The sequence below is a fragment of the Neoarius graeffei genome, chromosome 8 (assembly GCF_027579695.1).
Source record: "Neoarius graeffei isolate fNeoGra1 chromosome 8, fNeoGra1.pri, whole genome shotgun sequence".
Lineage (NCBI taxonomy): Eukaryota > Metazoa > Chordata > Actinopteri > Siluriformes > Ariidae > Neoarius > Neoarius graeffei.
Genome location: NC_083576.1, coordinates 93,868,644 through 93,883,825, shown reverse-complemented (window position 1 = coordinate 93,883,825; position 15,182 = coordinate 93,868,644). Strand labels below are relative to the sequence as shown.

Here is a 15,182-nt window from a genome sequence, read left to right as displayed (position 1 = left end):
TGATGATGCCGCCATCTTGAAAAGCGCCGTCGTGATGGTGTAGCTATCTGTATTTTTTTGGCGCCTGTCAGAATCTGTTGTTACCGTCAACAGTTTATTTTTTCACTATTATCTGTATGTTTGTACTTTATTTTTTAATTTTCTGGTCACACTTTTATCTTAAGAGTTCCTCCGGAGCCACATGTCGGGATCCTAATCGGTAACGTAACTTGTTTTTTGTTTTGTCTCGTACAGTTCTCGTTTTTTGGCGAAGGGAGAGAGTTTAGCTTAGCGCGGCTAATCATTAGCAACCCAGGCTCGGGCTTTAACTAACGCTCCGAGCCGTGTGGCTGTGTCTCAACTCGATTGCAGTTATGTGAGTAGTGCACTCGATCAGCGTTAAACACAGCCCTCTGTAGTGTGCATGTGTAGGGAGGATGGAGTGATTTAGGATCGCCTGTATGTTTTAGCTGGCTAAGTTTGTCAACGTAGCCGGCTAATTTTATGAAACGTTTTTAGGTTGTCGTCGTCTTGCTTAAGAGAATATTCCCTAAAAAGTATAAACTAAAACATCGAAGCTGAAACTTAACGGCCTTTTATATAGAGAGATGTAAATATATCTAAAAACACATGCTAGCCTCGCTAAAAGCCGCTAATGCTAACCGGGCCGGTCTGTCATTAACTTTGACGTTAGTGTTAGCATTAGCATTAGCGACTAATGCCGGGAGCTCGCGCTTTCAGGATCATATGGAACAACTCAGAGTCTCCGTAAGATTTTAAATGTGTTTTAATATAATTTGGAACGATTAATTTAATCTGAATTGAAATGTATTTGTTGGCTGTGCAGTTAGTTGTGTTGCTAAAGCAGTTAGCGGTGTGAGCTAACAGGCTCGCTGGAGCTCAGCTGGGGGAAACAATTCACTTTAAACATTATTCAATAACTACAGCTATTTTATTATTATTTATTTATTCCTCTTTACTCCAATGGCGAATAATTATTTGTTCTTAAATTTTTTTCGGTGTATAGCCAGATTTCAGATTAGAGACAGAATAAAATAAATAATAAAAATACTCTGCAGTGTTCCTGCACACACACACACTCCAAATTTAGAACGAGTTAATGGCCATAAATAAAAGTATGTATTTTATCTCAGTACTATCCTAAAGTTATATTATTGGTAATTGTGTGTTTAATCTGTTTATAGTTGTTTATTAGCTCCAGTTATTTCCTGTTGTCACTTTTGTTACAGCAGCTGTAAACAGTCGTTCCCTCGCCCCTCTCTCTCTCTCTCTGTGTTTAGTACAGTTAAATTCAGTTCGTTAGAATCCATAAAGAATCATAAACTCTTCTGTCCTGAAGATGTCGGAAAACTTAATTACAGCTTTAAAGCTTTAACTGTTGCACAGCGCTGACACTGGAGACACTTCCACCAACTTTAAACCTCTTTTTACCAAAAATATCCGTTTGTGGAGCGTCTGCTGTACCATCCCCTGTGAATGAGCCGTTACTATAGAAACCATAATGTATCAGAGTGAGTACATAAATATAAACCTGCACTACTGTCAGAGAGAATTAATCAACGCCTTCTGACCAATCAGAGCCCAGAACTCAGCACAGTGAAATGTTGCATATGCTGTATATTTGTGTAAGCTTAATAAGTGTTTAATTTTATCAACATATTTTGTGTAACGGAGACATTGCATATCTATAATGCACCGGTGTGTGTGTGAAGTTTATAAATGGAACAGCTCAGACGGGTTTGTAATGAAATTAAAGCACAGATGAAAAGTTAGCTGTGTGTGATGTGAAGTGTTTCTTGATTTGTTTGTAATAATAAACCCGATTGGTGTTGAGTTCTCCGTCCTTCCTGTTGATCAGAGTCACTTTACAATTCATAGTGATGCAACGGTGTGCAGTTTATTATTGTCTCCTTCAGGGCTGAACGTGTGTGTGTGTGTGTGTTGTGGTTATTTGTGTCAGAGTGAAACGTGTAAAGCTGAAATACGTCACACTGAAAATTTCCACAGTTGAACAGATTTAACTAAAATCGTAATGTTTAATTTATGCCTCAGGGTTCAGCTCTTTGTGACGAGTCCAAGCGTGGAGATAAATTGAGTTTATTGCAGGATTTAATGATTTAATTAAGCAAATTAATTTGCTGTGAGTGAATCTCTGCATTTTGGGTTCATCTTTATTTGTATAACAGCTTATACAATCTTTTTTTATAATAGGAAAAATATATGTATTATCTTTAAATATGAAGCACGTCTTTTCTGGGTTATTTATGAATGGGATATTTATCAGAGTAAAAACCTTATCTTTTTAAAGATTGTGCAGATGTTTGATGCATGGTGTGGCTGGTGTTCTAATTTTGTTTTTGTCAGTTATTGTTAGGGTTTTTTAAAACACTATTTACGTTGCAGTAAATTAGTGTGAAGCTGTAATGCGTCACTGTTAAAGAATTTCCAGCTTTAATTTAACCACTGTATATTTCTTACACATCTTTTCTGCTCTCAGGTCATGAAACTGTACCAGAATATTTAGTTTATTAGATGCTCATTTGCGTATTCCAGATGTTTTATGATGAAGTGGTAATGGTGTGGTCATCATTAACACATTGTGCAGTGGAGATATCTATATCAAATTATTTTTTTATATCTTTTAAATCCTAGTACAGTTTTTTTTTTTTTTTTTTTTTCCTCCAACATTTAAGTAGTGGGGTTTTAAAATGATTTATGTATTATTTATTGACTTGTTTATTGGCGTGATGATCAGGGTGTGTATCTAATCACACCTGTTTGTTGTGTTCCAGGTGTGTGTTGAGTGTGTGTCTGAGGTGTGTGTTGTTCTTCAGCGTCTCTCTCTCTCTCTCTCTCTCTCTCTCTCTCTCTCGTACCTGCAGTGCCTGGAATGGGCCAGAAGTCCCAAAGAGCTCCAGCATTATTTTCTTTTTAATTGGAAATTTTTTACCCTCTGAGCTCCATCACGCTCAGGTAGGACCGCGCTGCTCGCCTCGAAGTATTGATAAAAATTATTAATTTCACTCCGTATTCTCTTAATGATGTTCCTGATAATGTTATTGCTGCTAATAATGTATTCAATTATAGCAGTTTTAAATAATAAAATGCAGTCAAAACATTTAATTTGAAGTACAAAATAAAATCTGTAAACACACTGATTAGCCAAACTGTGTTCCATTATCAATAAACACAGTTCAGTTCTGGTTTATTGAAAATAATCTACCACGCTTCCCTTTATTTAGTTTATATTTTCTCTAAGCAAATAAATATTTTCAAATATATAAAAACATAAAGTACATTGAGAAGTCATTAATTTCTTTCCCACGTTTGTATAATAAAATTTATTTAAAAAAAAAATTTGAAATGAAAAGCTGTTTAGCAATGTTATGTTTATTGATGTGTAATGAATGAGTAATAAGTGAGTGTGAGACTCCAGCAGTGGGACGCTGATTGTGTGGCGTGTCGTTGGTCCACAGAAGAGCCATGTTTTGGAAGTTTGACCTGCACACGACCTCTCACATCGACACGCTCCTGGACAAAGAGGACGTGACCCTGAGGGAGGTGATGGACGAGGAGGACGTCCTGCAGGAGTGTAAAGCGCAGAACCACAAGCTGGTGGACTTCCTGATCCGGCCGCAGTGCATGGAGGACCTGGTGGGCTTCATCACAGAGGAGCCCAGTGAGGATGTCGAGGAGAAAATCAAATACAAGTGAGCCCTACACGCCTCTGTACACTACAGTTCCACAGCAGCACACATCTGGGTTTCTGTAGATTCGCTTCAGAAACATTTGGACCTCAGCGTAGTGGAATGCTCAAATCTGATTGGTCAGATGTGCTGTGTGGTCTTTCTGTATAAACAGCGTGTCTCCGACAGAAGGTCCAGAAGTGACCTGAGCGCCAGGCTGGTATTAATACACTCATTCTATACATCATCGTTTCTATAGCAACAGCCCATTCACAGGAATGTGTACGCCGGATGCTCCACATCAGCTATTATTATTGTTGTAGTCATTATTTTTGTGTGTGTGGAGACAGACAGCCTTTCCTCGTTCCTGTATCGCTAGGCTAGTTGGTGTTCCCGTAGAGACGCTAATGGACACGCCCATGCAGTCTTGGTCACACAGGAAACAGGATCGGCTGGAGTTCAAGCTTTGTTTCTCGAAACTACCTTTTGGTAACCGCTAATTAAATCTCTTCCAAATAATTATTTAATGTTGATAACCATGAGGGAGTGCAGAGAGAAGCCAGGCGTCAAGCATCTCTTTAAACCCTCTGTGCACTCGCACGCAGGAAGTGGCTTATTAATACGATGTCTGAGGCTTTACAGATGATCTGATGCTCTCGGGTCACTTGTGTGTTTTTCAGTCTTGCTGTGTTGCGTGAGTACAGACTCCGCCCCCAAACCATAGTGCATTTCTGTGGTGTCTTTAAAAGAGAATTGAAGGTGCTTTTTTTTCTCTCTTTTTTTTTTTTTTAAATCAAAATTCTATTTACCTCATTTTATTAAATATCGGAATGCATTTTGATCGCTATTTTGTCGCTGCTATAGCAAGTTCTGAGTGTTTGAAATATGCTCTGTAATATACCAGTCCATATGTCAAAGCGACGGCCGTAAACGAGATTCGTTGAGACCTTTGCGAGACATCGTAGGACGGAAGTAAAACGTACAGCAGAAATCAAAGTCACCAACATCTGCCAACGTTGTCAAAAGACGCGCGCGCCCTCTTTTGAATGCTGACGTAATCAAGCCGGGAGTTTTAATAGCAATCAGGAAAGTTTGAAAAAAGTCGTCAGTAATCGTCATTTAAACTCGTTTTTGTGCAATATTTCATTTGGAAAACAGTTTTCAAAATGGCGGCACTGACACCTGGCTGACACTTCACGTTTCGAAGTCTCGCACAAGTCTCGTGAAGATCGCGCGGATAAGCGACGCCTGCCGTGGACCAAACGAACTAAATTCAACACGGCTAAAACCGAACAGGCCGATAAGTATAATATTTAATTGCAATTAGTTGCCAGTACGAGTCACGATAAGGTTACTAAAACCTAAAACGTAATTGAATAACACGTTAATTAAGAAATAAAGCAAGTTTAAAAATGACTTCAGTTCTCCTTTTAAAGCATGTAGGAGACGAGATGAAGGGAAATAAATACACGCTAACATGAATATAAACTACTGACACTTATTTAAAAAAATAAAAACGTGTGAGTGAGTAATGAACACAAACGAGCGTAGCTTCTCAGCTTCGGTGTAAAAGGAATAAAGCAGACTGCGCGTGCACACAGGTGTGTGTGTGTGTGTGTATATATAATATAAATAATCATGTCAGCCTGCTTCATGATCATGGACCTTTACTTAGGAGACTCCTCACTGATTCTGCTGCTACTCAACTTCTAAATCAAAACTGTTTGGGGAAAATTATAATTTTAAGGCAAAACTGCTCATTAAATCTCATCTCATTATCTGTAGCCGCTTATCCTGTCCTACAGGGTCGCAGGCGAGCTGGATCCTATCCCAGCTGACTACGGGCGAAAGGCGGGGTTCACCCTGGACAAGTCGCCAGGTCATCACAGGGCTGACACATAGACACAGACAACCATTCACACTCACATTCACACCTACGGTCAATTTAGAGTCACCAGTTAACCTAACCTGCATGTCTTTGGACTGTGGGGGAAACCGGAGCACCCGGAGGAAACCCACGCGGACACGGGGAGAACATGCAAACTCCACACAGAAAGGCCCTCGCCGGCCACGGGGCTCGAACCCGGACCTTCTTGCTGTGAGGCGACAGCGCTAACCACTACACCACCATGCCGCCCTGCTCATTAAATATTAGTCTTTTATCAAAAAGATGATAAACAAGATTGAAATAGATTTTAAACCAAAATAACATCAACCTGGATATGAACAGATTTATTTGTATGGGAGTTTACACAAATTTGGTATTCATAAAAATCCCTCGTGTCCTCCTCGTGCTCCTGAGTGTTTATAAATTCTCACATAAGGAGACTAACTGATGTAAACCTCAGCCTCAGATCCTATAATCTGTGTGGATCGCTGCCCTTTTATATCTGGAATGGACTGTGGAGTTTAAACTGGTTTTATTTTATGACGTTTACAGCGTTTAGCCGACGCCCTGATCCAGAGAGACTTCTAGAAGAGCTTTAGAGTCTCGATCAGAAACACATCCTCACGCTAGTTCACTAGATCAGGGACCGAGAGAACCATCCGGAACATTTACTGAGAACCAGTCGCTTTAATTAAAGAATATAAAAATAAATAAATAAAGCGAGCGACACACTCGCATAAATTAAGAGAAATAAAACTAACGATTTAGATACGATGAAAGAAACAGCGGTGTGTAAACGGAGGATGGGCGGCCGTATGCGCGCGAGCAAACCGTAAAACGTAAACGCACACCTCAGAAGATGGAGGATTTCGTGCTCAGTTGTTGCTGTATTTTATTAGAAGAGAAGTGAAATAAAAAAATAATTCCACTTCTATTTTTCAGTTTTTACTCTGATCACTTATTTCCTGCTCCCAGCTTCCTGTGCACTTTACCTTTTATGGAGTTTTGTGGGTGTCACTTTATGCAAATGAGCTGTGTCAGGAAAGGGTGTGTTTTTAATTTATTTATTGATTGGTACTTATGCGTATGAAGAAAATCTGTCTTTCTGAAATGTTTGTAAATCTCGTGGAAAATCGTAGTTCAGTTTGGCTTCCACAAAATTTTACACACAACTTTTACTAAAAGATTGATTGATAAGCAGCGGGGTAGAAGTTATATAAAGCAAATTATACTCAGATTAACGAGGAACTCAGACAAGACATAGGTAGATGGTCAATGTTACAGTTGGATCTTAGCTCAAGGATAGAAATAATTAAGATGAATGTATTGCCAAGACTACTGTATTTGTTCCAAACTTTGCCAGTAATGATTCCACAGAAACAGTTTATAGAGTGGGATAGATGGATTGCTAGGTTCATTTGGGCGGGTAAGAGACCTCGGATTAGATATCGCACCATGCAACTCCCTAAAGACAAAGGGGGCATGGCAGTACCAAAACTGCAAGATTACTTTTATGCAGCACAACTCAGGGCAGTATATTGCTGGTGCAATGAAAAATACATAGCCAGATGGAAAGACATAGAGATGAAAGAAAGGGCCAGCCCACTTCAAATACTAATAACCAATAAGGAACTATTCAAGCAAGAAGTAGTACAGCTGAGCCCAATAAGCAAATTCACATTGGAGATTTGGCATTTGGTAATAAGAAAATATACATTGCAGGCAGAAACTAAGATCTTGAGGTGGATATCTCACGATAATAGATTTAAACCAGGGTTAAGGGACCAAGGCTTTGAGAGGTGGGCACAAAAGGGTATTACAGCTATATGCACACTTGTCGAGGGAGGGGAAATGAAGAGCTTTCAAGTCCTAAGGGATACATTTGGGTTAGAGGCAAGGGAGCTATTTAGATATTTTCAGGTAAGGGACTATTATTTAAAGGAAATTAAAGCAAAAGAACTGAGGGAGCAGAATGGGATCATTAAAATAATCATAAAAGCATATGAAGGAAGAACATATAGAGTAATCTCAGCTCTATACCAAGCTATTGGTGCCAGTGGGGGTAACTCAACCATGTACATTAAAGAAAAATGGGAAAAAGAGCTGGGCATAGAAATAACAGAAGAGAACTGGAACGATGTATGCACATCCCAACATTCAACAACGGGTTCTAGAGTATGGCGAGAATTTGGGTGGAAGAACATTATAAGGTTTTTCATAACACCAAAGATGACTGGGAGATACACACCACACAAAAGCTTATGTTGGAGACTATGTGGACAGGCGGAAGCAGATCATGCACATGTGTTCTGGAAATGCCAAAAAATAGAGACGTACTGGAAGGGAGTGTGGTGCGAACTAAAAAAAATACTGGGATATGAGATACAAAAAACATCTTTGGTACTGTATTTGGGATATATACCACAAGACGAGGTCCAAGGAGAAGATGTATACCTGTTAAAAGTATTACTTGCAGCTAGCCGAAAAGCAATTACAAGAGCATGGTATAAGGAAGATCCCCCCAACTCTAGAACAGTGGTTTAGTATTGTGGAAGAGATTTACAGCATGGAAAAGCTATCATACATTTTGAAAATGAGGGAAGAACAATTTGAAAAGAAATGGGAGAAATGGTATTGGTACAAGGAGGAAGATGATACCACGGACTGAATGATAATGTGTCAGACTTGATTGTTTACATCTACAACAGTATAAATGAAGGGACCCATAAGCTGTTCATACCTTATTTCTTTTATTTTATATTTTAATGTTATTGTTATTACTATATCTTTTTTACATGTTATTTTTCTGTTCTTTTATTCTTGTACATTGTATTTGGATGTAAAAGATCTAATAAAAAACAAAGTTTAAAAAAAAAAAGATAAGCAGCGGGGGGGGGGGGGGTGTGCGCGTGCAGTGGTGGTCCCCCCCGCTTTATTAAAAGGATGAAATGGAGCTTGAATTTTCACACAGTAATCTTCTGATATAATTCCTCAGGTACCCGAACATATCCTGCGAGCTCCTCACGTCAGACGTCGGTCAGATCAATGACCGGTTAGGCGAGGACGAGAGTTTACTCATGAAACTGTACGGGTTCCTGCAGAACGAGCCGCCGCTCAACCCTCTGCTCGCCAGCTTCTTCAGTAAAGTGCTGAGCATCCTCATCGGGAGGAAGCCGGAGCAGGTGAGAGCGACACTTACGACTTTCTGAACCCAACAAGTCGGATAAATGGTTTGATGGGTTGCATGCGGTTCTGTTAATGATCCTGATGTGGACAGGTCACAAGCTCTTCTGATGATGTTGCCAGATTTACACTACCGTTCAAAAGTTTGGGGTCACCCAGACAATTTTGTGTTTTCCATGAAAAGTCACACTTTTATTTCCCACCATAAGTTGTAAAATGAATAGAAAATATAGTCGAGACATTTTTCTGGCCATTTTGAGCATTTAATCGACCCCACAAATGTGATGCTCCAGAAACTCAATCTGCTCAAAGGAAGGTCAGTTTTATAGCTTCTCTAAAGAGCTCAACTGTTTTCAGCTGTGCTAACATGATTGTACAAGGGTTTTCTAATCATCCATTAGCCTTCTGAGGCAATGAGCAAACACATTGTACCATTAGAACACTGGAGTGAGAGTTGCTGGAAATGGGCCTCTATACACCTATGGAGATATTGCACCAAAAACCAGACATTTGCAGCTAGAATAGTCATTTACCACATTAGCAATGTATAGAGTGGATTTCTGATTAGTTTAAAGTGAAAAGAGCAGTGCTTTTCTTTCAAAAATAAGGACATTTCAAAGTGACCCCAGACTTTTGAACGGTAGTGTAAATCCCAGTGACGCATGTGATAAACGTGTATCCTAACAAGCTGGTTTGATCCTCCTGAGCTCTCCGAGTGGCTGTTATTGTACCGGTCAGCATTCTAGCATGATTCCTGTGTTTATGTCGTCTGGGTTACGAGCTAATAAACATCAGGTTTGGAAATATGAAGGTTTAACATCTTCCCTAAGATGAGCTGCACCACAACGCTGCTGGATTTTGATTGATCAGAGGGTGTTGATGACTGACTAGTTATTGTTTCTATGGTAACTGCTCATTCACTGGGATGTGTACAGGTTTGTGTGATGTTTCTGGAAGGAGTCTGCAGTGTCAGTGCTGTGTAACACTCCGAGATGAAGCTGGATCTTCAGGACAGGCGTTTACACTTCTGTAGTTTCTCAGGAACATGTAAAGCTGTGATTTTGGTCTCATTAACTTGGAGAGAGAATAAAGTGAGACTGGTGAGGGAGCGACTGCTTTATAGCTGCTGTGACGACAGGAACTAATGTAAAGGGTAAAAGGTTATTGTTCTGAGGAATAAAACACCTTGCGGATGTGCTTTCAGAGGACGTGACTCTGTTTAGATAAATCAACATTGAGTGCACTTACTAAAGTGTGTGTGTGTGTGTGTGTGTGTGTGTAGATTGTAGAGTTCTTGAGAAAGAGAGAAGACTTTGTGGATCTGATGATTAAGCACATAGGAACCTCGGCCATCATGGACCTGCTGCTCAGGATGCTGACCTGCATCGAGCCTCAGCAGCTCAGACAAGATGTTTTAAACGTGAGGAGACGCATCATCTTCATCTACACCTCCGTATACATCTACAGTTACACACGTGTTGAGTGATCTAGTGCTGTCACACTGATGAATTACACCATACAGGAAGTGCTTTATTTAGCAGGAGCACAGTTCTGTACTGTTGGGTTATTTGTGTGTGTGTGTGTGTGTGTGTGTGTGTGTGTGTGTGTGTGTGTGTGTGACCTCAGTGGTTGAACGAGGAGAAGGTGATCCAGCGGCTGGTGGACATGGTACAGCCCTCTCAGGATGAGGATGTGAGTCAGGTTTGATTTACTGTTGATGTGACAGAAATCTCATGATGTGATTCTTGTGTATGTTGTGATACTTTGAGATTTCTACAGTGTACAAGTTTGTTTACTGGAGCTGTAATTGTGATTTAAAAAAAATTATAAAAATTTAACGTAACACCCACAATATCTCAGACGTGTATTGTGACCGTTTATCATGATATTGAAATAATGTGGTCATATCACACAGCTCTATTTAACCCTTTAATAAAGAGGTGATGAATTCAGCGTCTCAGATCTGTGCATTTATTAGTTGTTATAGTTTCTTGTTGGTTTATTTTTATCATTAATTTATTTTCCCACAGAGGCACTCGAATGCGTCTCAGTCTCTGTGTGAGATCATTCGCCTGAGCAGAGATCAGATGTTCCAGGTGCAGGGTTCCTCAGAGCCTGATCCTCTGCTCGCCACGTTGGAGAAGTACATCTCTCTCTCTCTCTCTCTCTCTCTCTCTCGCACACACTCATACAGTAAGGTTAATGTTGTGTGGATGGTAACTCTAGCACGCTCTCTCTCCCTCCCAGACAAGAGACTGTAGAGCAGCTGCTGTCCAACATCTTTGACAAAGAGAAGAACGAATCTGCGATCGTCAGCGTGATCCAGATTCTCCTCACACTCTTTGAGACGCGGAGACCAGCGTAAGTAACCCGAGGATGACCCTAACCAGCAACGAGTCCTTCAGGTCACTTGTAGTTCTGATTGAAGATGGTCCTGAAGCGCTGTATATATTTATACATGTAATCATCTAAAGCCAGTTACTTAAACACTAATTAATTAACACAATAATCAATGTGGAAATGGTGTGTGTGTGTGTGTGTGTGTGTGAGATTTGAGTCAAAATTTGCTAATGGGTAATAATGGTGAGACATGTATAAAAAATCATCTCCATCCACTATTATAAACATAAATTGGATATTTTTTGGTTTAAATAAAATAATATTGCTCTAAGAAATAATGTTGACAACTTCAGATATCACAAGCTATATTTTCCCAATAAAATCATGAATTAATTTTTTGAAGTTGGTGAATTTTAGACACCCGACCGTAACAGTTCTGACTAACCAACTTCGACAAGGTTTGATTGCTATACAACTTATTGTCGGAATTAAATCAACTACACTCCATAAAACAGGTTTACTGAAGTGTTTAAAAAACCACATACAATGGGCCTGCACATTTTCTAAACACGAAAAAATCATTTTAAAAAAAGACCCTTATGCACGTTACTGTGTCCGTCAGAAGTCAACATCAACTTGTGAATAAGAATATTCCAACTAAAAACATTAATATAGAACAATATATGTAATCAATCACTTTAATATAAAAGCACCAATTGATTTATAATTAATTCTCGCCTTGGAATCTGCCTGTTTTCAAAATACATCGATGGTAAAATCAAAGGATCGCTGTCTGTCAGAAAATAACGTACACAAGACTGTATCGTATATCTCCGACCGGCATAGCACCGCATGATACACAAACCCCCAGGAAATCCACACTACCACAAGTTTTGATGACATCGTCGCTTTCCGAGAAGATGGAGAAAATGGCCGCCTGAGCAGCGTGTGTTTGCAGTCTGTCAAGAAAGCTAACGTGCATAATACGTAACGCACGTAAGTATAGATTTGTTCTTCACTCACTAAAAATGAACCGTAGTGATCGGGGAACTGGCTGAAATACTTCATAATGGATGTAAACAAAAATTGACGCCAGTGCAACTGAAAGAATTTGCCGGGAGGGTGAATGATCGTGTGGAATGTGCTGGTCCCTGACGGAAGCAGGAAGTCGCACGTTACAATCTGACGGACATTTCTTATGCACGTTATATTTTGACGTCCCCCAGTTGAAGATAAATAAAATTTGTTTTGGGTGTACTTGTCACCATGTCAGACAGGTCTCCTTCTGGAGTCAGAGAGCTTTAAGTGGACTTGTTGGAAAAAGGAAGAGATTGATGGCCCAGAAATATGTTTCCATGGCTGTAATCCAAATTTTAAGTCTCATTTATTACTTTATGGTGCATGCATATTACTATCAGACAGTTCCGGCTGTGTGCAACACTCATGTTGTAGTCTTCATTTATGAATTTTACAATATAATTTTAGTCTTAGATTTCTCCTGTTACTTAAATATTCATATTCCCCTTTCCCTAGTCAGATCTTATAGTGCAATTAGAGTACATTTCAATGAATTCATCTTTGGTAATTTATGTCCGTCAAAAGTAACACGCATAAGTATACTAACCCACGTGTGTTTTAATATTGTATTGTTCCACAGAGTCCTGTTTCCAATCCTTAATGTTAATAGTAAGTTACTACTGTTACGTTATGAGGATTTCTTCACAATCAATTCTTGTGTTATGTCGGTTCATAAGTGATAACAGAAAAGTTATCACCTTGGCTCTTGGTCGTGAATCTTTTCACCTGTTTCTTGAATAATTATATTCTCATTTTCTGGAAAGATCTTTGATATTTTCCATTAAGTATTGTAAAAACCTGATTATTTCATTCTTATATGCATGGAGTTTTGTAAAATAAGGAGAAAAAAACTAAAAATACTTCATTTTTTTCTGTCAAAAAATAACATGCATAAGCGTAGATTTGATAACTTCGCAGATGATTTTTTTGACAATCCAGTGTGATTACTATCTTTTCAATTGTTAATATGTTTAATAAAATAATAAGTTTAATATGATGTAGTTTAATTTTTCTATAAAAGAATATGAATTTTGACATGATTTGTTACATATTATTACCCATTAGCAGATTTTCATCCATTTACGTGTTGCATGCCCAGCTTTGTACTAGCTTCATTCTCAATTATATTAGCAAAGCAAGCTAACCGTACGAGCTCTTTACGCTCTCCAGAGGCACCAGGGATCTCCTCCACTCCTTCCTTCCAAGCTTTGTTTTTCTTCATAATGTCATGATGCTCCTTTTACTGAGACAGGATAAGATGGAACCATATTGAGGTTTTTCTTCCATTTCTGTGGGAAATAATTGCAGGTAGGAGCTGAAGTTGTGAGTGAGGAATGGAAGAAATGGGATTAGGATTGGTCCGAGGAATCGCTTGACGTGATCATTTTTAATGCAACATAACATGGCTGATTTGTTTCTCATCCCAGGACTCTTACTAACAGCATTTACAACACACTCTGTCTCGCTTGTCTTTACTCCTCTCCACCTGGGCACTGGAATGATTTATCGCGTGCTCTGCTCTCACCCAGAAGAGGACGGGTTCCCTCTTGATTCCGGTTCCTCTCTCGGGTTCTTCATGTCCCCTCTGGCTTGTTTATTAGAGATGGAGATTTCTGTAAAGCCGGTTTGTGACCGTGTCTGCTGTTCCTGCAGGTTCGAGGGTCACTTGGATCTCTGTCCTCCAGGAATGAACCACCCATCCTTCTCCGTTAATCAGAGCATCCTCGAGGCAGTCAGACCAAGACTGAAAGATTTCCATCAGCTCCTCCTGGAGCCTCCGAAGGTCTGAGACAGTTCACCATAAAAACAAACACAAAATCAGAACGTAAAGCTGAAGTGAGCATGGTGTAAAGAGACTGTGTGGTAAAATGCCATGTGTTTTTCACACTGAAAAGACAGGACCTGGGAAATTTTAGTGAAAAGTAATCTACAATATTTTCACAAGCTTAAGCCTTTTTTTCTTTTCTTTGGTTTGTTTCTATAAGAAAACGGTGTTGAAGACGACGTGGGGCGTTTTGGACCCGCCGGTGGGAAACACACGCCTCAACGTGGTGAGACTGGTGGCCAGCCTTCTACAGACCAACACACACATCATCAACCAGGAACTCATCAACCTCAACATGCTGGGAATCATCCTCGTGAGTCTCGTGCACACACCTCTCTCTCTCTCTCTCTCTCTCTCTCTCTCTCTCTCTCTCTCTCTCTCTCTCTCTCTCTCTCTCTCTCTCTCTGTGTAGTGCTGTGTAAAAAGTGAGCCATAATAAATGAGTCAGTATTTGGTGTGAGACGACCCTCTGCTTTAAAAAAAAAATCTCCGTCAGGTCCAGTGAGGTCAGTTTTATGCAGAAATGATCTGTAGGTTTTCTTGAGCGTCTTACAGAACCAGCCGCAGTTCTTCTGGACACTTTGACTGTCACACTCACTTCATTTTACACCAAAACCCAGCAGCCTTCATTATGCTTTCTTTTTTCATCTGAAAAGTGTCTCTTATGGAATATGCTGCTCAGATACAAACTTTTTTTTTTTCCCCCCCGTAACATTTAATTTTGTGCTGGAAAACGAATGTTTGGACTCTAAAATGTTTTTGTACTGACTGGATAATGTAGAAATCATAAAATAGAAATCTGTAACAAAGTTTGGATGAAAAAAATAATGGGGGGGTGTTAAGACTTTTGCACAGTAAGGTGTGTCATAAATGTAGTTAGCTGTAGAGCGTAAACTGTAATTAAAGAAATAAGATGTGTGTCAGTGTTTAATAAATAGAGAATTGAAATTGCTGTGGTACAGGAGAGTGTTGTTTTTGTTTACAGGATATGTATTTTAAATATATTTGGAATAACTTCCTGCACGTACAAGTAGAAATCTGTATCGCGATGATCTTGGCGATGCCGCCAACTCAGAACGATTTGGAGATTAACAGAGACGACGATCAGGAGCCCATCCGAGAAAACATCCTCGTCACACACGTGAGTGTCGGACCTCATTCGCTACAGCGCGCACATGACGAC

At 39.6% G+C, this 15,182-nt stretch overlaps 1 protein-coding gene across 3 annotated transcripts in view; it reads left to right on the top strand.

Moving 5' to 3' along the window:
• ppp6r3 (protein phosphatase 6, regulatory subunit 3) overlaps nt 1-15,182 on the top strand; it is a 31,528-nt gene continuing 16,346 nt past the window's right edge. For 2 of the 3 annotated variants that reach the window (XM_060928532.1, XM_060928531.1), the window contains exons 1-11: nt 1-199; nt 2,793-2,973; nt 3,477-3,710; nt 8,570-8,756; nt 10,040-10,177; nt 10,384-10,449; nt 10,788-10,900; nt 11,005-11,118; nt 13,828-13,957; nt 14,160-14,312; nt 14,985-15,140. In XM_060928532.1, coding sequence (XP_060784515.1) covers nt 3,484-3,710; nt 8,570-8,756; nt 10,040-10,177; nt 10,384-10,449; nt 10,788-10,900; nt 11,005-11,118; nt 13,828-13,957; nt 14,160-14,312; nt 14,985-15,140 — 1,284 coding nt within the window. In that variant the 5' untranslated portion in view covers nt 1-199; nt 2,793-2,973; nt 3,477-3,483. The remainder of the gene's footprint in view (nt 200-2,792; nt 2,974-3,476; nt 3,711-8,569; nt 8,757-10,039; nt 10,178-10,383; nt 10,450-10,787; nt 10,901-11,004; nt 11,119-13,827; nt 13,958-14,159; nt 14,313-14,984; nt 15,141-15,182) is intronic. The other variant, XM_060928530.1, reaches the window with a different exon arrangement.